General features: G+C 35.8%; 1 protein-coding gene across 2 annotated transcripts; it reads left to right on the forward strand.

Moving 5' to 3' along the window:
* Window positions 1-4,812: 4,812 nt before the first annotated feature.
* Window positions 4,813-21,729, forward strand: LOC149803643 (uncharacterized). 2 transcript variants are annotated; one of them, XM_089953388.1, is made up of 2 exons: window positions 4,813-5,033; window positions 15,109-21,729. In XM_089953388.1, the coding sequence occupies exons 1-2, from the start codon at window positions 5,028-5,030 to the stop codon at window positions 16,525-16,527; spliced, it is 1,425 nt and encodes a 474-aa protein (XP_089809514.1). In that variant the 5' UTR covers window positions 4,813-5,027; the 3' UTR covers window positions 16,528-21,729. The 2 variants fall into 2 exon arrangements, with proteins under 2 accessions (XP_089809514.1, XP_089809515.1); XM_089953389.1 differs by lacking the exon at window positions 4,813-5,033 and adding an exon at window positions 7,755-7,995.
* Window positions 21,730-22,508: the final 779 nt, after the last annotated feature.

Here is a 22,508-nt window from a genome sequence, read left to right on the forward strand (position 1 = left end):
TTTTATTTTATCTGTATTGAATTTATTTAGTATCTAGCTCAAGTATTTGTTCCAATTTTAAAATCATTACATCTCTATCCCAGCTGTACGCTAGATTAAACAGCAAATTATCTCAATCTCGAGAATCTTGTCAGCATGATCTCATTTATTGTTTTCTTTATCGTTTTCAGACTATTACTCTGTTCTCTATCTCCTTCTCTGCACACTGTCAATAACACAGTGTTGCACAATCCGACTCTTATATATGAATTTACCATATCTTGTCTTCACAGTGAATACCTCCATGAAGAACAGTTACCACATAAAAAATCACTACTAATAATGGATAACTCCATAATGCATTATAGTATCTCGATCGTGGTATTCAACAAACGTTCGATATTTTGCGGTAAAACCATGAAAATCAACATAAATACATCGGAAAGCATGTGTGTGTGTGTGTGTGTTTAGGATTTTTAACGTAGCTTTAAAATCGTTGCAGTCATATCGCTACGATGTCTGCAGTGTGGCAGTTTATACTGATGTCTAGCAGTGGGGCATCATGCCGCAGACATGTAGCATGATGTCCCACCCAGTCACATTATCCTGACACCAGGCCGACCAGTCCTAACACGAACCTCTTAATGCTGAGCGCCTAGCGAGGCAGCTGTCAGTACCATTTTTGTAAGTCTTTGGTATGACTCGGCCGGGGTTCTAATCCACGACCTCCTGCTTGCCAGGCGGACGCTCTAACCACTAGGCCACCAGAGCGGTCTGAAAGCATGTATGCAATTATATAACCGCTACTGGACGATTTCACTAACTCACTCACATCGTGCTTAATGTCATTGTTTCTCTCTCTCTCTCTCTCTCTCTCATAATTATTCATTTTGATATTGTCATGTTGAATATGTTGCAATACTTGTATCATATAAGAAGAGGGCTAATTTAAGTTGTTAGAACTGTTCCCAGTACCAATAGTATCCTTTTAAAGGAATAAAATATGTTTAAAAAGACAATGGACTTTGGTTAAACTGTATTAGTATCAAATTTTTAGAACAGCATTAATATTTATTTTAAGTGCACTTACATCACTACATTGACATTCACTCGTTTAGTTACGGTTCTTGCCATCATGGGATACCTCTAAAAAAACATAATTCAGGGGTTTTACGAAAATATTCGCACACATGTTACCATTATTCTCGTTAAACGAACTCCAAAGTATTTAAAAATTAGGCGTAGGTGAGCGTATACGATCGTTTTATTTCCATCGAATACAATGTGGAAAATCCTCGATGTCAATTACGCCAAAATACAGACAGTTAACCTTTCAACTATACATAGCAGTCCTATTTATATCTCGCAAGGCTCGGCTGCGTGATCTAATACAAACAAATCGGTTTTCTTACTAAAACATACGAGGAGGAACATGTTTTGGAGACTGCATCTGTGCCTGAAAAGTTCAAGAACAGTTAATATTTAATTTAAGATGAGTAAATGCGTATACATAACGACATCGACAATCACTATGGTTACGGTTCTTGCTGTCTTGGGTGACCTTTACAAAAAACCTAATTAAGAGGTTTTACGCAAATATCCGCACACATTTCACCACTATTCTCGTAAAACAAACTCCAAAGTATTTTAAAAATCTGATGTAGTGAGCGTATATGTTCGTTTTATGAATCATTCTGCGTTTTCACAAATTCTATTTTCGTTTATTTCTGCCAGATACGTTATGGAAATTCCCCCAAAATCCTTTGTCATACACGCCAAAATATAGACAGTTAACCTTTCAACTATGAATACATTCGGATTTCATAATGTCGGGTTTTTACACGTGAAAGCAGAAAAAGTACGAGGTGTGATGAGGTTGCCATTTCTAGAAAATGTTAAGTTTGATCGCCACCACTCTCTAGTCGCTCAGCCTAGTGCTGGTATACAATATAGTCGTTCATCGAACTCGATGATCTAGCTCGCCAACGAACGCTGCTAAACTAGATTATTAGTGGACAAGCCATTTTGTAGAAAGATATAAATATCAGCATCAATAACATAACCATTAACAGCATGGCGGTGAGTACAATAGTTTTGAATATAATTTTGTATATTTAAAATAGAATAGCAAATATCAAATGATTCTTCATGCTCTCTCCCTCCCTCTCTCTCTCTCTCTCTCTCTCAATTATTGCTAATTTATAAGTCATTTTAATTCACGTACGCATATAGCAGAGCTCAATTGATAATAGTAAGCGCTACAAATAGCTCTCCTATGTATATGTCACAGACGAGGCGGCTTGATGTAGAACAAACAAAATAAGAAAACTGAAAGATTTTAAGAAACAGAACAAAATCTATTCTTTCTGGACAAGGGATGAGAATATCTCATTCAGGTAAGTGGAGAGAGGTGAGATATTTCATTTAAAGTCAGAATCAGATATCCCAGTATCTTCCTAATTCATATTAATTAATTAAAATCTTTAATATCCAATTTACAAATTGTGCACACAAGTTAAATATTTTCAATAATTATGTACAATTTGCAATCTTTGTGAACTCCTTAGACAACTTCAGCCATCGCTTTGCTGTATCTGCACGTGCGGCTGATTATGTTTAACTTGTATCACCGATTTTGATAATCCCTTAGAATTGTTCAACAATTTATTAAACCTGTGACTCGTGCTATAACTGAATAATGCTATATTTTTAACTCATAAAAATGTCATCCAACTCAGTTACTGGAATATGGACATTTAAGACCAACAAGTATATGTGTATGTGTAAATGTATGTATGTACAAGTGAATATAAATATAAGTAAATAAGTCTATACATATGTATTTAAGCATAAAAGTGTATGTGTATGAATGCAAGTGTGTATAGGCAATTGTGTATACATGTCTCGCTAATTTTAGATTACCATTGTGGCCGTTGTAATGTAACATGATGTCCTTTCTTATGGTGGTAACATTTTTTGACTTCATCTAATTTTATTTTATCTGTATTGAATTTATTTAGTATCTAGCTCAAGTATTTGTTCCAATTTTAAAATCATTACATCTCTACCCCAGCTGTACGCCAGATTAAACAGCAAATTATCTCAATCTCCAGAATCTTGTCAGCATGATCTCATTTATTGTTTTCTTTATCGTTTTCAGACTATTACTCTGTTCTCTATCTCCTTCTCTGCACACTGTCAATAACACAGTGTTGCACAATCCGACTCTTATATATGAATTTACCATATCTTGTCTTCACAGTGAATACCTCCATGAAGAACAGTTACCACATAAAAAATCACTACTAATAATGGATAACTCCATAATGCATTATAGTATCTCGATCGTGGTATTCAACAAACGTTCGATATTTTGCGGTAAAACCATGAAAATCAACATAAATACATCGGAAAGCATGTGTGTGTGTGTGTGTGTTTAGGATTTTTAACGTAGCTTTAAAATCGTTGCAGTCATATCGCTACGATGTCTGCAGTGTGGCAGTTTATACTGATGTCTAGCAGTGGGGCATCATGCCGCAGACATGTAGCATGATGTCCCACCCAGTCACATTATCCTGACACCAGGCCGACCAGTCCTAACACGAACCTCTTAATGCTGAGCGCCTAGCGAGGCAGCTGTCAGTACCATTTTTGTAAGTCTTTGGTATGACTCGGCCGGGGTTCTAATCCACGACCTCCTGCTTGCCAGGCGGACGCTCTAACCACTAGGCCACCAGAGCGGTCTGAAAGCATGTATGCAATTATATAACCGCTACTGGACGATTTCACTAACTCACTCACATCGTGCTTAATGTCATTGTTTCTCTCTCTCTCTCTCTCTCTCTCTCTCTCATAATTATTCATTTTGATATTGTCATGTTGAATATGTTGCAATACTTGTATCATATAAGAAGAGGGCTAATTTAAGTTGTTAGAACTGTTCCCAGTACCAATAGTATCCTTTTAAAGGAATAAAATATGTTTAAAAAGACAATGGACTTTGGTTAAACTGTATTAGTATCAAATTTTTAGAACAGCATTAATATTTATTTTAAGTGCACTTACATCACTACATTGACATTCACTCGTTTAGTTACGGTTCTTGCCATCATGGGATACCTCTAAAAAAACATAATTCAGGGGTTTTACGAAAATATTCGCACACATGTTACCATTATTCTCGTTAAACGAACTCCAAAGTATTTAAAAATTAGGCGTAGGTGAGCGTATACGATCGTTTTATTTCCATCGAATACAATGTGGAAAATCCTCGATGTCAATTACGCCAAAATACAGACAGTTAACCTTTCAACTATACATAGCAGTCCTATTTATATCTCGCAAGGCTCGGCTGCGTGATCTAATACAAACAAATCGGTTTTCTTACTAAAACATACGAGGAGGAACATGTTTTGGAGACTGCATCTGCGCCTGAAAAGTTCAAGAACAGTTAATATTTAATTTAAGATGAGTAAATGCGTATACATAACGACATCGACAATCACTATGGTTACGGTTCTTGCTGTCTTGGGTGACCTTTACAAAAAACCTAATTAAGAGGTTTTACGCAAATATCCGCACACATTTCACCACTATTCTCGTAAAACAAACTCCAAAGTATTTTAAAAATCTGATGTAGTGAGCGTATATGTTCGTTTTATGAATCATTCTGCGTTTTCACAAATTCTATTTTCGTTTATTTCTGCCAGATACGTTATGGAAATTCCCCCAAAATCCTTTGTCATACACGCCAAAATATAGACAGTTAACCTTTCAACTATGAATACATTCGGATTTCATAATGTCGGGTTTTTACACGTGAAAGCAGAAAAAGTACGAGGTGTGATGAGGTTGCCATTTCTAGAAAATGTTAAGTTTGATCGCCACCACTCTCTAGTCGCTCAGCCTAGTGCTGGTATACAATATAGTCGTTCATCGAACTCGATGATCTAGCTCGCCAACGAACGCTGCTAAACTAGATTATTAGTGGACAAGCCATTTTGTAGAAAGATATAAATATCAGCATCAATAACATAACCATTAACAGCATGGCGGTGAGTACAATAGTTTTGAATATAATTTTGTATATTTAAAATAGAATAGCAAATATCAAATGATTCTTCATGCTCTCTCCCTCCCTCTCTCTCTCTCTCTCTCTCTCAATTATTGCTAATTTATAAGTCATTTTAATTCACGTACGCATATAGCAGAGCTCAATTGATAATAGTAAGCGCTACAAATAGCTCTCCTATGTATATGTCACAGACGAGGCGGCTTGATGTAGAACAAACAAAATAAGAAAACTGAAAGATTTTAAGAAACAGAACAAAATCTATTCTTTCTGGACAAGGGATGAGAATATCTCATTCAGGTAAGTGGAGAGAGGTGAGATATTTCATTTAAAGTCAGAATCAGATATCCCAGTATCTTCCTAATTCATATTAATTAATTAAAATCTTTAATATCCAATTTACAAATTGTGCACACAAGTTAAATATTTTCAATAATTATGTACAATTTGCAATCTTTGTGAACTCCTTAGACAACTTCAGCCATCGCTTTGCTGTATCTGCACGTGCGGCTGATTATGTTTAACTTGTATCACCGATTTTGATAATCCCTTAGAATTGTTCAACAATTTATTAAACCTGTGACTCGTGCTATAACTGAATAATGCTATATTTTTAACTCATAAAAATGTCATCCAACTCAGTTACTGGAATATGTACATTTAAGACCAACAAGTATATGTGTATGTGTAAATGTATGTATGTACAAGTGAATATAAATATAAGTAAATAAGTCTATACATATGTATTTAAGCATAAAAGTGTATGTGTATGAATGCAAGTGTGTATAGGCAATTGTGTATACATGTCTCGCTAATTTTAGATTACCATTGTGGCCGTTGTAATGTAACATGATGTCCTTTCTTATGGTGGTAACATTTTTTGACTTCATCTAATTTTATTTTATCTGTATTGAATTTATTTAGTATCTAGCTCAAGTATTTGTTCCAATTTTAAAATCATTACATCTCTACCCCAGCTGTACGCCAGATTAAACAGCAAATTATCTCAATCTCCAGAATCTTGTCAGCATGATCTCATTTATTGTTTTCTTTATCGTTTTCAGACTATTACTCTGTTCTCTATCTCCTTCTCTGCACACTGTCAATAACACAGTGTTGCACATACCGACTCTTATATATCATTTTACCATATCTTGTCTTCACAGTGAATACCTCCATGAAGAACAGTTACCACATAAAAAAATCACTACTAATAATGGATAACTCCATAATGCATTATAGTATCTCGATCGTGGTATTCAACAAACGTTCGATATTTTGCGGTAAAACCATGAAAATCAACATAAATACATCGGAAAGCATGTGTGTGTGTGTGTGTGTTTAGGATTTTTAACGTAGCTTTAAAATTGTTGCAGTCATATCGCTACGATGTCTGCAGTGTGACAGTTTATACTGATGTCTAGCAGTGGGGCATCATGCCGCAGACATGTAGCATGATGTCCCACCCAGTCACATTATCCTGACACCAGGCCGACCAGTCCTAACACTAACCTCTTAATGCTGAGCGCCTAGCGAGGCAGCTGTTAAGAACCATTTTTGTAAGTCTTTGGTATGACTCGGCCGGGGTTCGAATCCACGACCTCCTGCTTGCCAGGCGGACGCTCTAACCACTAGGCCACCAGAGCGGTCTGAAAGCATGTATGCAATTATATAACCGCTACTGGACGATTTCACTAACTCACTCACATCGTGCTTAATGTCATTGTTTCTCTCTCTCTCTCTCATAATTATTCATTTTGATATTGTCATGTTGAATATGTTGCAATACTTGTATCATATAAGAAGAGGGCTAATTTAAGTTGTTAGAACTGTTCCCAGTACCAATAGTATCCTTTTAAGGGAATAAAATATGTTTAAAAAGACAATGGACTTTGGTTAAACTGTATTAGTATCAAATTTTTAGAACAGCATTAATATTTATTTTAAGTGCACTTACATCACTACATTGACATTCACTCGTTTAGTTACGGTTCTTGCTATCATGGGATACCTCTAAAAAACATAATTCAGGGGTTTTACGAAAATATTCGCACACATGTTACCATTATTCTCGTTAAACGAACTCCAAAGTATTTAAAAATTAGGCGTAGGTGAGCGTATACGATCAATTTATTTCCATCGAATACAATGTGGAAAATCCTCGATGTCAATTACGCCAAAATACAGCGAGTTAACCTTTCAACTATACACAGCAGTCCTATTTATATCTCGCAAGGCTCGGCTGCGTGATCTAATACAAACAAATCGGTTTTCTTACTACAACACACGAGGAGGAACATGTTTTGGAGACTGCATCTGCGCCTGAAACGTTCAAGAACAGTTAATATTTAATTTAAGATGAGTAAATGCGTATACATAACGACATCGACAATCACTATGGTTACGGTTCTTGCTGTCTTGGGTGACCTTTACAAAAAACCTAATTCAGGGGTTTTACGCAAATATCCGCACACATTTCACCACTATTCTCGTAAAACAAACTCCAAAGTATTTTAAAAATCTGATGTAGGTGAGCGTATATGTTCGTTTTATGAATCATTCTGCGTTTTCACAAATTCTATTTTCGTTTATTTCTGCCAGATACGTTATGGAAATTCCCCCAAAATCCTTTGCCATACACGCCAAATATAGACAGTTAACCTTTCAACTATGAATACATTCGGATTTCATAATGTTGGGTTTTTACATGTGAAAGCAGAAAAAGTACAAGGTGTGATGAGGTTGCCATTTCTAGAAAATGTTAAGTTTGATCGCCACCACTCTCTAGTCGCTCAGCCTAGTGCTGGTATACAATATAGTCGTTCATCGAACTCGATGATCTAGCTCGCCAACGAACGCTGCTAAACTAGATTATTAGTGGACAAGCCATTTTGAAGGAAGATATTAATATCAGCCTCAGTAACATAACCATTAACAGCATGGCGGTGAGTACAATAGTTTTGAATATAATTTTGTATATTTAAAATAGAATAGCAAATATCAAATGATTCTTCATGCTCTCTCCCTCCCTCCCTCTCTCTCTCTCAATTATTGCTAATTTATAAGTCATTTTAATTCACGTACGCATATAGCAGAGCTCAATTGATAATAGTAAGCGCTACAAATAGATCTCCTATGTATATGTCACAGACTCGGCGGTTTGATGTAGAACAAACAAGTAGGCTTTTGTGTTACAATACATATGTCGGGACACCATTGCACTTGTGCACACAAGTTAAATGGCGGAACACCATTAAACAGCATTGCATCGCCGCCTGAAAAAGACCATAGTTATCAATAATTTTGGAAATAACTGTTTATTCATGACAGTTAAGGTGCAAAGCATTCATAATCAGGATTGAAAGGACTTTATTGACGATTTAACCAAGACTAGTTATAACCATATAAGAAAACAAAGAACTTAAGAAACAGAACAAAATCTATTCTTTCTGGACAAGGGATGAGAATATCTCATTCAGGTAAGCGGAGAGAGGTGAGATATTTCATGTAAAGTCAGAAACAGATATCCCAGTATCTTCCTAATTCATATTAATTAATTAAAATCTTTAATATCCAATTTACAAATTGTGCACACAAGTTAAATATTTTCAATAATTATGTACAATTTGCAATCTTTGTGAACTCCTTAGACAACTTCAGCCATTGTTTTGCTGCATCTGAACGTGCGGCTGATTATGTTTAACCTGTATCACTGATTTTGATAAGCTCTTAGCATTGTTCAACAATTTATTAAATCTGTGACTCGTGCTATAACTGAATAATGCTATATTTTTAACTCACAAAAATGTCATCCAACTCAGTTACTGGAATATGTACATTTAAGACCAACAAGTATATGTGTATGTGTAAATGTATGTATGTACAAGTGAATATAAATATAAGTAAATAAGTCTATACATATGTATTTAAGCATATAAGTGTATGTGTATGAATGCAAATGTGTATAGGCAATTGTGTATACATGTCTCGCTAATTTTAGATTACCATTGTGGCCGTTGTAATGTAATGTGATGTCCTGTCTTAATGTGGTAACATTTTTTGACCTCATCTAATTTTAGTTTATCTATATTGAATTTATTTAGTATATAGGACAAGTATTTGTTCCACTTTTAAAATCATCACATCTCTACCCCAGCTGTACGCCAAATTAACCAGCAAATTATCTCAATCTCGAGAATCTTGTAAGCATGATCTCATTTATTGTTTTCTTTATCGTTTTCAAACTATTACTCCTTCTCTGCACACTGTCAATAACACAGTGTTGCACAATCCAACTCTTATATATGATTTTACCATATCTTGTCTTCACAGTGAATACCTCCATGAAGAACAGGTACCACATAAAAAAGTCACTACTAATAATGAATAACTCCATAATGCATTATAGAATCTCGATCGTGGTATTCAGCAATCGTTCCATTTTTGACGTAAAACCATGAAAATCAACATAAATACATCTGAAAGCATGTAGGCAATTATATAACCGCTAGTGGACGATTTCAATAATTTACTCAAATCGTGATTAATGTTGTTTACTCACTCTGTCTCTCTCTCTCTCTCTCTCTCTCATAATTAGTCATTTTTATGTTGTCATGTTGAATATGTTGCAATATTTGTATTAGGTAGGGAGAGGGCTCATTTAAGTTGTTAGACCTTGTTCCCAATCCCATTGTATCCTTTTATGGGAATAAAATATAGTTAAACCTATAATGGACTTTGGTTAAACTGCATTAGTATTAACCTTTTAGAACAGCATCAATATTTAAGTGCGCCTACATCACTACACTGACATTCACTAGTTTAGTTACGGTTCTTGCTATCACAGGGTAGCTTTAAAAAGACATAATTCGGGGTTTTTACGCAAATATTCGCACACATGTTACCATTATTCTCGTTGTTGTTGTTGTTGTGGGGTTTAACGCCATTTTTCAGCACGATAGGCTATACATGGCGGCCAGTATTAATGGTGGAGGAAGAACCCGGAAAACCCCGGAAAGAACCACCGACCCACGAGAAGCTACTGGCAAGCTTTCTCACATGCCCACATTGGCTGAATCTTAGACTCGAACCGCCGCAGACAGAGGTGAGATGGCAGTGATCCGTAATGAAGAGCGCTTTAGACCACTCGGCCACTCGGGGCCCCCATTATTCTCGTCAAACGAACTCCATAGTAGATCGTCGGAACTGTTTAATATATTCGACAAAGTGATGATAATAGAACTTGAGGCAGCCTGCTCTGTCGACTAATCTACTTTTGTTATTAAATGATAAATCCGTTTAACATTCATCTAAAGACCCATGTAAACCGGCTCGACAATCTGCGGAATATGTATTTAGAAAAAATCGCAGCAATTCGCGTCTGTTAATAATACCTTTCAAAAAATACTTACAAATGAATGATTCAAGTAAATCCAACTAATACATGTGGGGAAAAATAATTAAGTTTAACAACGTACATGTGTACTAATTAGATTGATGAAGTTCAGACTAATTGCCATCCAGATCGTTATTGGACATATTATACGTGTCTTGGACCAAACATGTCTACTGCAAGAAGTGCCACGCTCTACATCGCTGACTTTCTACATACTTGTAGGTAACTAAGAATGGTGTACGGATGCTTCATACCAGTTTGAATACCAACACAAGCCTAAAATACTAATCCACAAAAATATCTGTATCATTCACTGGCAAAAAATACTACCTGAAAAAATCACAAGAAAGACCTAAATTAATAATTTCGATTGTTCGAGCCACATTTTGAATCAGTGCTGTTACCTTAGCAAATTTCATCCAGTATCATCTTTAGCGATATTGAAAGAAGCTAAATCGACAACCGTGATAGGTTCTTTCTTATAAGAGTGTCGTGCCAACGAACGTCGCTAAACCATGTGATCAGCAATCAGAATAATTTATAGGTAGATCTTAAGAACATCAGTACCAGTTACCTCTTAGAAGACTAGCCATTTCCAGTATGGATATCTGTATACCACCTTTGAATATACATTCCTATTTCAGAGGAATACCAAATTCTAAATAATCTCCCCCTCTCACTCAAGACACACACACACACGCACGCACGCACACACAGAGTGTAACGGTGGTAATAAGCATTCGGTTAGATGTACTGTTAACTTCTATGTTCTGACTCCACTTCCAATCCTTTGATTTCATGTACTAAAGCTAATCAAATCCTTACAAATGATTACAATAGATGCAAATTAACGATACAATTATTGATAGGACTAATTTAACTCCTCAGCCTCCTTGTCCGAATTCGTTTCACTTTATGTACGCATGTTATAAATCAAGCAATTTTGATTTGGGTGTCTTTTGCGGTGTTAGGTACGTAGAAAAGGTCCAAGACTTTTTCGAACTATCTACTGGCAATAGCATTGATGAAAATCAAACTTTTATATGTTGTGTATCTGGGTTGCATTTACTACCATCCCTCCAATTTTGACAGTTAAACCCCTGACCAAAATCATCCTTGATATGTCTATTTCCACCCAACCATCTTGCAGTTCTCCAAAGATTTGATGTCTAACTTTTTGGTGCGTGCGTGCACGCACGCACACACAGGGACGTCGTTGAAAGATGACCTGCCTGAGAAAATATGCCTGCGTATTTTGATTTTTGAAAGCTTGCTAAAGTTCTTAAAGAAGTACAGAGCGATGTGGAGGGGAGATGGGGTGTTGTACAATTTTCACAACATTTCACTGTCTGGCACGTAAACGATTCAAAACAAAATTCTTTATCAGTGTAGCTTGTGATTTTTTGTATTTATAAATCACTGCACCGGGCTAAACCTAGCTTGTAAACGTACAAAAGTGCTTTACAGAATAGAAGATTATTCGTTACAAGTGCCACGTCTCCTTTTTAACAAGCATTATTTCCTGTACCTGCGCTTGCATGGAAATTGAAGTACCGTAATATACCTTTTCCTGTATAAACTTTAAAGTAAATCTGACCGGCAAAACGTTCTGAATTTCTTCTCAAACAATTTTGGTATATAGTTTCGCTTTCTTAAATTGTGTATTCAATCTAAGCTTTGAAACGCTGTGGCATTGACACTGAGGTAAAGTATACATCACTGCTGTCATGCACTTCTAACATTTTAAATAAAATAGTTCCTATTCTACAGTTTCTTGCTAAAGTAGTTTTGCAAACGTTTGTTCATTCCTGCTTTTTGAGTAATCTGCACCTTAGCTGTCATCACAAAACTCTCGGATGAATATTATCGATCATTGTTTACTTTTACAATGCGACTTCATCTAATTTGAGTCAAAACAATTGGACGCCGTGTATATTCAGTAACGGTGCAGGGGATCAGTTGAAATTATTTGCATCATTCACAGAGATGTTTATTTTCGTTCAATTTTTTGATTCACTGTAATGTAAGCTGGCAAAACGGTGCTTGTATCAAATGAAACTGATGGTCTATGTGATCATTATATGTGAAATAGAAAATGGACACAACTTTAAAACAAGAAACATCCGTCATAGTATTTTTAATGTTGATTAAATCGTTTATATTGTTAACACACTGAAGAATCGATATGAACACTAAATCAGTAATTCATGCACATGACATATCAAAACACATTTTAATAATGTAAAGCTAATGACACTAATCCTAACATTACCTTTTAATCAACTGATTAAAACGAATACCTCCATAGAGGGTATGGGGGAAAAATACAGACAGACAGACACATTAACTAATCAATGAGACTGAGTAGAAAATATGACGAATTTAGTATATTTTCATATATTACCTCAAGTTTTGTAACTGCTATCCTCTTCATGAAAATCACAATATGCGGTAAAGTCGTCTAAAAGGAATAAGGAAAACTGCGTTTATATTGCTTTTGAATTTGTTTTATTAAAATGAAGCTACAGCTCCAGTTGCATTTACAATTGACTGAAATTAAGAATCAGGTAAAAAACCAACATGAAATAAACAAAAGACATATAACTGTGAACAATATTAAGTCGACTTTAATTTCTGTGAAATAAATATTTGGAACTTGCAATACCCTTGATCAATAATAATCAAAATCTATGCTCCAAATCCAAAACACGAATATATTAAAATGAAATTTGCATTCATGAGAGATTATACCGAATTTGTTCAGGGCAGCATCGAGTCTTTGTTCCATGAATTCACTCCAGTTTCGTCCAGTGTAATGAGTTGTTGGATAAAAGGGTGGTCTAAAACTACGGACGTGCGTTACATTTCAGCTGGTGATGCATGTTTAGAAGCTGGAACAACTTTTTCAAAGCGATGGCTAGCCCTCGTTTACAACCTGGATTTGCAAAACGTCAAGTCCAAGATTAAAATCTAATTCAACTATTGAGGAAACCCAAGACTCAAATTAGTTCAAGAAATGTGACAAGTCAATATTAGTCTCAAGAAATGCATAATAGTTTCCATTATTTCTGCTATATAGGATAGATCAATATATCTATCAGGGAAACAGTTTTATTGTTAACGCCTCAAAGCCAATTGAAAACGTATCAAAAAATTCTTTAGTACCTGGTGCAACTTTCACGTCAAAAAATAAACTGACGGATAACAGCTAATTAAGCTTCTGGTCGTGTGCAAACTGTCACAGATAAAGAAGCTGTTAACAAAGTTAATCAAGAAAAATTCTCGTCAACTGTTCTCCACATACAACGTCATCCTCAGGGCCTTTTTGTGAGGCTTCATTTGCACACACGGTGGTTCATTTTGCCATTGTTAATGATAGCGTTTAGGCTCCCACTGCAAGTACCTTGTGCAAGACCAGTTCTTTCTCAAGAGTTATTGTGTCTTATTAGTTGTTTAATATAGCACTTATGTAGCAACTTATATTTTATATATTGTTTAGTTTTAATTAAACATGCAATATTTTGACCAACGCTAGTCTCTAGCAAGAAATCTTTGCTTGTGAATTCCATCGATTATACCATTGAACTTATTTACTCGGTTCTTTCTACTGTAAGTTCTAGTTTAAGTAAAACTTTTCTGTTTCTGTTTTAGTACTTCCTTGCAGATTATTTTTCTCATTACATTTTGTGATGTTTCGACTAGCAAGTATCTGACTCTGTGTTTTGCAGAATCTCTTTGCAAATGAGGTAATTGTATTAGCTATGACTCTGTGTTTTGCAGAATCTCTTTGCAAATGAGGTAATTGTATCAGCTATGAATGTTTGTAATCTTGGTAAGATACGGCCTGTTTGTCCCGTTTCAGTATCTCTTTGCATTTTAATTAATTCTATCAGCCATCAATACTTGCTTATATACGGATAATGGCATTGCCAGTATAATCTGATTGTGATTAGTCCTTGTTATGTATAAATTTCTGTCTTTTTGACTTACCTAAGACATTCTAGAACTGTCTGTGACCCCCCAGTGCTCTCATTACACCCACTGTACAGGTGTGGCCACCTAGCGGGAACGTCATGCACACATATAGACAGGTCTACATAATATATAAGCATATGCGGATAGCTAGAATTTGAATTAACATACAAAACGTGATTTACTTTACTCAGCTCAAAATCTATATTACATTTGCTCTCAATATTTCTCGCTACTTTGCTATCAAATTAAAAAATGTATGCATGCATGTATGTCTGTCTGTCTGTATGTATGTATGTTTGTATATGTGTCTATCTTTGTGTGTGTGTATGTATGTGTGTCTATGTTTGTATGCGTGTATGTGTGTGTGTCCTATGTTTGTGTGTGCATGTATGTGTGTGTCTATGTTTGTGTGTGTGTTTATGTATGTATGTATATATTTATGTGTGTCTATGTTTGTGTGTATGTATGTATGTATGTGTGTGTATATGTGTGTGTATGTGTGTATGTGTGTGTGTATGTGTGTGTGTATGTGTGTGTATGTATGTGTGTATGTATGCCTATTTTTACGTATGTCTTCCTTTTCTTAAAGATCACACTATTTTTAGTTTCTCCAGTGGTTCAAAACTGTCATATATTACCTGTTATGTATGTCTGTATTCTTTTTAAATTTCTGACAATGTGGTTGCAGAATAATGCAGATCAACATCCTCGCGATGGACGACGCATGATGAACAGAGCTCAGTTTATAAATGAAGTCGGTCCAGCTTCTCATTTAGCACAGAAGAGAACATTGGGTTATTACCACCATGCTTTCGTCGTAGAAGTACAGCACAGAGGTGCTCAGATTATTCATTATGGATCAGTCCGCTGCTCTGGAAAGGTACATGAATCATTCTTGAAATTTGAAGATATGAATTTCGAACTAGGAGTCTATCTCATATGGTGTAATGGGTATCCAGCATCAAGAGAGCAGAAGGACGAAGCTATCAGTCGTGCCCGCTCACGTCTTGAAGAAGACAACTATATGGTAGCAATTAATAACTGTGAACATTTTGTGACCTGGGCCTTAACAGGAACGCCTTCGAGTCGCCAGATAAATGATGCAACGCGTGCAAAAATGTTGGTGGCAGATACCGTTGATGCATGTTGCAATAAGAAAACCAAGATCAGTGCAACTGGCAGTGCTGTCATAACGACAATAGTCGTTAAAAAAGTAGGGAAAGCATCAGTAAAGAAAGCGGAAGCAAAAGGCATTCAAGAATTGGGGGAACATTCAATTGAAACAATAGGAAAAGCAGCAGTAGAGGGAGCAGAAACAAAAGGCATTCTAGCCTTGGGGGAAAATGCAGTGGAAGCAGTAGGAAAAGCAGCAGTAGAGTCAGCAGAAACAAAAGGCATCCTAGCCTTGGGGGAAAATGCAGTGGAAGCAGTAGGAAAAGCAGCAGTAGAGTCAGCAGAAACAAAAGGCATCCTAGCCTTGGGGGAAAATGCAGTTGAAGCAGCCGGAAAAGCAGTAGTAGAGGCAGCAGAAACAAAAGGCATTCTAGCCTTGGGGGAAAATGCAGTTGAAGCAGCCGGAAAAGCAGCAGTAGAGGCAGCAGAAACAAAAGGCATCCTAGCCTTGGGGGAAAATGCAGTTGAAGCGGCCGGAAAAGCAGCAGTACAGGCAGCAGAAACAAAAGTCATTCAAGCCTTGGGGGCAAATGCAGTTGAAACAGCCGGAAAAGCCGTAGGGGAAGAAGTACTTGAGAAAGTAGCTAAAAACATTATTTTAAGACCAAGTTCAGCTACATCAGTATTAAAAGCAGCTGGAAAAGTTGCAGCTGCTAATGCTGTCATTGAAACAGCAGTTCTCGGATGGGATATATATAAACTAAACGAATCCCGTAATGCTGGAAAAATCGGTAAAAGAGACTTTGAAAGAGGAATAATTACAAGGACATCTGGAGCAATTGGTTCTGTTGCCGGAGGTACTGCTGGGACAATTATTGGCCAAGTATTAATTCCGGTGCCCTTTGTTGGTGGTTTAGTCGGAGGTGTTATTGGTTCAGTTTTCACCAGTGTTGCTTCTTCTGCCGTATCAGGCCTTGTATTTGACAGTGCATGATTACGTGGTTATGGGGATTTGTAATGTTTCTTCTAATAATTTTTAAAGATGCGACCATATTCAGAATTCTCGTACAAAATATGATTTTATTTCAAAGTGTCACGTTTCTTGTACAGATAGTAACATTTGTCAAGATTCAGATAGCATATAAACAACATTGTTGAATTTTGATAGCTGCAGGCTACATGTACTTTGAAACATCAGAGAATAGTTGACATACTCCAGTTGTAGGTAACAAACAACAAAAATTCTACATGTGCAATATAGATAATTACAACTCCTTCTCAAATGAGCATCAGACCCTGCATTTTGAAAATTCTCATACATAAAGCAGTAACATTTGCAACATCGCACAGCGCACAGAACACAAACACTCACACATATGTGCGTGCAATTCCGAAAGTGTTTGGTCATATTAAACTTAAACTTTACCGATACATTTTGAAAAATGTTTAAATAAAATGTAGTTTTGTGACAGAGGTAATATACCGTTTTTATAAATATCAAGAATCATTACGTCTCGTTACTTCAAACTTGTGTATGATTCTTATCGGTTCCGGTGAGGCAGGTAAAAATTATAGCGAATAAGATAAGGCATTTTATCCTTTAGGTTACATGTGTGTATATAAGTTTTGAGATAAGTATATCGTTATTCAGGGTAGGAACACACACCTATTTACTTTTAACGAACCCGAATATAAAAGTATCCGGTGTCAAAGGTAACTATCTTTCTGTTCTGCAAACGGTTTTTTCAATCACACACACACGTGTCCAAGGGTAGGTGGCTCGATACCCACGCAGGCCAGCAAACAAGGGTACAAAGGTTGGGGATTCGATACCCGCCCAGTCTAGCAATTGTTCACTAACTCGTTATGTCATTTGAAAGGGAACTGGTTCACAAAGATATATCTAATGATGTATTAAAGTTGCCTTTAGCAATAAAATAGACCAAAGAAAAAGAACACAAAATATAAAAAATAATCAATGATTGTATGCAAGTTCTTACAGTAGCCCACTTCTTGCACCAGTTTATGTTAATAAAATTCACTCTTAAGTTCGAAAGATAATTCAGAAATATCCTATACATACAAGGCATTTTCAAACGAATTATTATAACAGTTGAGGGAAGAGTCGAATTATCAGCAAAACTGACTTAAAAGGTTTTCGCCATTTTATTAGTGTATCTAGGTAAACAATATTACCAGTGTTGCCATATTCCGTAACATATTATACTATGAATATTTCAATATAGCTGTACCAATAAATTACATTTTTGTGTTCGACAATCAACAAAAAATAAATACTTGAGAAAATATAACATCATTATGTTAAAATTGGAAAGAGTGGCCTTTAAATAAATTTTGTAAGTCATGTCTCTTAGGAATGGGGTTTATTTTCCAACTTTCAAAACATGAGCCTGGATCAACGTTCAAACAACGAGATTTTCTGATTTACTGCACCGCACTAATGTTGACGATGATCAAGGATCACTATCAATGCCTCATCACTCACTGTGCACTGTTGCCGAAATACTCACAACCACAACATAATGTTCATATTCTAATTAATAAACAATTATTTATTGTTGTTGTTAATGTTGTAAAGATGGGACTTTTTTCAGCATAGGATGGGATATACATGGCGGCCATTATAACTGGTGGCCGAAGTGCGCTGTAAAATCCCGAACTATCAACTACGGGAAGCTTAAATTAATCCCACGAATGCCTAAATCCAACTCTTGTATCCTCACCAAAATGAGAGAAGAAAAACTGTTCTAAAAATATATTGAGATTATATTCATGGGTACTGAACCGGAAGTAATAATTGTGGCCTGAGTGAACAACAATAACAAAAACAACCATAATAATCATAATAGTTATAATAAAAAGACTAATAATAATCATAATAATCAGACTAATACCAATCATAATAATAATACTAATAATAATCATAAAAACATGACTAATAATAATCATATGACTAATAATCATAAGACTAATAATAATAAGACTAATAATGTGGTTTAGTACAGCGCTTTATCGTTGGAAGCTCTATGTGCTTTACATTATTAGATAACACGATAAAACATACTATGACAATATTATATAAAAAATCCACCATGAAATTGCAAAACAAAACGATGTCAGGTTTGCTTGCATGTCATGCATTAGTTTGGTTTTATTTAATATGCGGAGGTTTCTCTAGTAGCAAACAGATGGGGCTTGGGGATTGATACGGTGGGATGGCATATGACACAGAGGTGATCTGATGCAAGTTCGAGGAACACCAATGAAGACTAGAATATTATCATCAGATTTATGAAGAATCTGGTCTAAAATGTGACTGATTATTGGTGGGTCGGCTAACTATTTGAAGCTGAAAATGTGAATAAAATCTACGAGTTTTGAGGTGTATCGGTTTTCAGGACAGTCAAATTGAATATTGAAATATTCAAGAATGATCAGTTTGCCACCTTTCAAATTTCTATACTCCTGGAGGTTAGGAAACTGTCCCAAAAAGAGAGATTCAATTAGCTTGATTTTTCAATTAGGAGAAGGACGGTAGAGGCAGCAATTAAAGTCCGTGCATTGACTCTGGTTGTGACAGGAAGAGCGGCATTGGGATTAGAATATAACGAATACACTCAAATTTTGTGAATGAGATGTTTATTTATAATGTGATTGAAAAATTCAATCTTACACCAACCTCGAGCGCATAAATTTCAACAATGAATTTACCAAAATGATGCGCACTGAGTTAAACAACCGATATAAGGAAAATGGTATCGTTCCCAAGTGGAACGAATCATAACATGGCACTTAAACGAGTAATCAACAAGAATTGATGAATAAAAATTAAACAAATATGATTTACCTAATGCATATATCACCATGGATGATCAAATGCTTAGAAATTAACATAAACAATACAAATCTTGCATTTACCACGAAGGGTATCAAATATGAATTTACACAACTATGAGTCTTTTTTCACCTAGGATGAATAGAGTATGGACTTTTTTCAAATGCTAGTATTATTTCATCCACAAGTAGGATGTATATACATGTTTTCACTCAAATAGTAATACGGAATATATTTAGGATTTTAGCTCAAATAATGATACAATAAATAAAATAAAACGGAACATATAATTTCTGGTGTCTATTCGACAGCCTCAAAGTATCTTCAGTTCCACCGCTCTATCGGATGATCAAGGAACAAACACGCATAGCACTCCCCTCCAAGTCTGCCAAAGATTCTTTCATAAGCCCAGCTTTTTTGCGGGTCCCGAAACTTTGGTCCCCCACCACGATGAAAAACCATCTTCGAGCAAACGTCATCACCTAGAGCGGCAGACAGGTTATACAAATCCCGAGAGTATTACGACTCTGCATCATGTAGATCTACCTCCAAAATCACACATCCAATTCCAGACCCTTAGTCACACCTCCCTCCAAAATCAGACAGCTGCAAATATAATGACTAAAGCCGGGCAGTTCACGAGACACGCTCATGTACGGATATACTTTACGTGGAGTTGCTTGTTACATATTAAATCATTTCCTCGGAACTACTGTCAAGATTATTATTCTAATAACCAGGTTCGTATATGAATCTGTATCAGACAAGAATAATCTTACAGAACTCGATGATTTTCCCATCCTTTAATACATGCAACATTTAAATCAATTCAATTCGTTTGTTCAGTTATAAAATGGCTAACTTGAAAAAAGATTCAAGTGTAGCCAATATATGACACGGGTCTGAGTATTTTGTAAAACTTAGAATACGTAGTGGAACAGCCAAAATATCAAACAATTCTACCACATAATACGGACAGCGAAAATATAATAGAATTCAATTTTATATTTCACCTACATTTCCTGCAAAGTGGACAGCTTCCTGACAAAACCTTTTGTGTTGTGACGTTACTATATAACTTTAAAAGTACCTCGGCTATGTTGTAATGAACGGCCAGAGAGCTTAAGTTTATCGGTTTTCTCATGGCTCTTGCAGCATGCGGTGAACCAGCCTCGGTGTTCTAAGACGTAAATAAACCACTCTTGGCTAATGCCGTATGCGGAAACAAAACCAAAGCACATTTTAGTTCAGATATAAAACATAAACATCATGCTTACACAGTTCTGTGACACTGGTATCATACAGACCGATTCCCATTTTCCCGATGAACTGTCTCCCCACTGTCTCAGTTAGTGGATGTTGAGCGCCATGACACCTTTTGCATTGCGTAAATATATTAGTCAACCCTATTATATTCTACTCTAGTGAGTTAAGTAACATTACACAGTACAGACGCAGATAATCGCAAATTCTTCCACGCTTACGTCTGTAAGTTAAAGGTATATATTAGTATTTGGAAGGTGATGAACTATGAAGTCCGGTAGCGCGAGCTTTGCCCGATAGGCGAACCATTTTGTAGACAGGAATACGTTACCAATCTCGTAATTTCTTGCAACTTCAGAGCACAAGGTTAAGTCCTTTCATTTTAACATGTAGTATTTTATAGTTTGTAGGTGAAGGGTACGAATTTCAGGCCCCCAAACGCTTGGGAAAAACCGTTACAACTGTGCATCTCCAAAGTTATGCCTTTCCTTAAATGTAAGAGAAAAAGAAAATACATTTTATTACATTTTAAAAACTTCTTTCTAGTACTTCGATGAATAAGTTTGATTTTTAATGACATTCCTGGAAGTATCTAACTTTTCTCTTAAGACCTGCTGTATTCTTGACTTATTCTATGATATTAATTATGAAATATAATATTTTATGGATTGTTTTAACTGTTACTAGGAATTTATTTGTTGTTGTTGTTGTTGTAATTATGGGGTTTAATGCCATTTTCAGCACAATATGGGCTATACATGGCGGCCAGTATTAATGGTAGAGGAAGAACCTGGGAAAACCCCGGAAAGAGCCACCGACCCACGAGAAACTACTGGCAATTTTTCTCACATACCCACATAGGCGGAACCCGAGACTCAAACCCACGCAGACAGAGGTGAGATGGCAGTGATCCGTAACGATGAGCGCTTTAGACCACTCGGCAACTCGGGGCCCCGAATTTATTTGTATTTGCAATGATAATATTGGATTATTGTTTAAAACAATTTCGCTGCCAACTTCCTGCTCCATAATAATTAATTTTGAAATAAAATGCTTTTAAAAGCAATAAAAAAATGATACTCCGTTATTTATGGTCACGCATTCCCCTAAGTTTTCTTTACTATAAAACGAGTTTGGTAATAGTTTGAAATATTCAATTCTTACTGAATTTTAAATAAATTTTGGCTATCTTTAGCTTATTCGATATTTAATTATTTACCTCATATTCTTAAACAAAGAAATTCCAGAATTTTATGAAGTTACTCTTTCGATTTGCGAGTTTTCTACCGATAAATTGGGATGGTGAGAAGGAAAACTACCATAACAAGTAATGGCCAACAAACATTTATCATAAATGGTAGTTGAAGAATTCGTATCATAGGAACTGGTGGAAAATTTATCCTAGGAATTGGTGGAAATTTATCCTAGGAATTGGTTGAAATTTATCCTAGGAATTGGTGGAAATTGATCCTAGGAATTGGTGGAAATTTATCCTAGGAATTGGTGGAAATTTATCCTAGGAATTGTGGAAATTGATCCTAGGAATTGGTGGAAATTTATCCTAGGAATTGGTGGAAATTGATCCAATAACTGGTGGAATATCTTATAATAATATGAGTATTGCTGGATTCTGCTTTAAATAACATAGTCCTATTGTTCAAATGATGGGATTCGATTTTACTTTAGAAATTGGCCCTTATGTCAAGTACGACCTTGACTCAACTGAATAATTCTTACTCTGAGAAGGATAATACAAAATAATACAGTTGTTTACTGAAGCTGCCACTGATTTAAAAACAAGGTCAGCAACTTAATACATTGTTTCTATTATTAGTTGTTTACGTCGAAAATAAAAA

The sequence above is a fragment of the Sinohyriopsis cumingii genome, chromosome 3 (genome assembly GCF_028554795.1).
Source record: "Sinohyriopsis cumingii isolate HCF-2022 chromosome 3, ASM2855479v2, whole genome shotgun sequence".
In the NCBI taxonomy this organism is placed as follows: Eukaryota; Metazoa; Mollusca; class Bivalvia; order Unionida; family Unionidae; genus Sinohyriopsis; species Sinohyriopsis cumingii.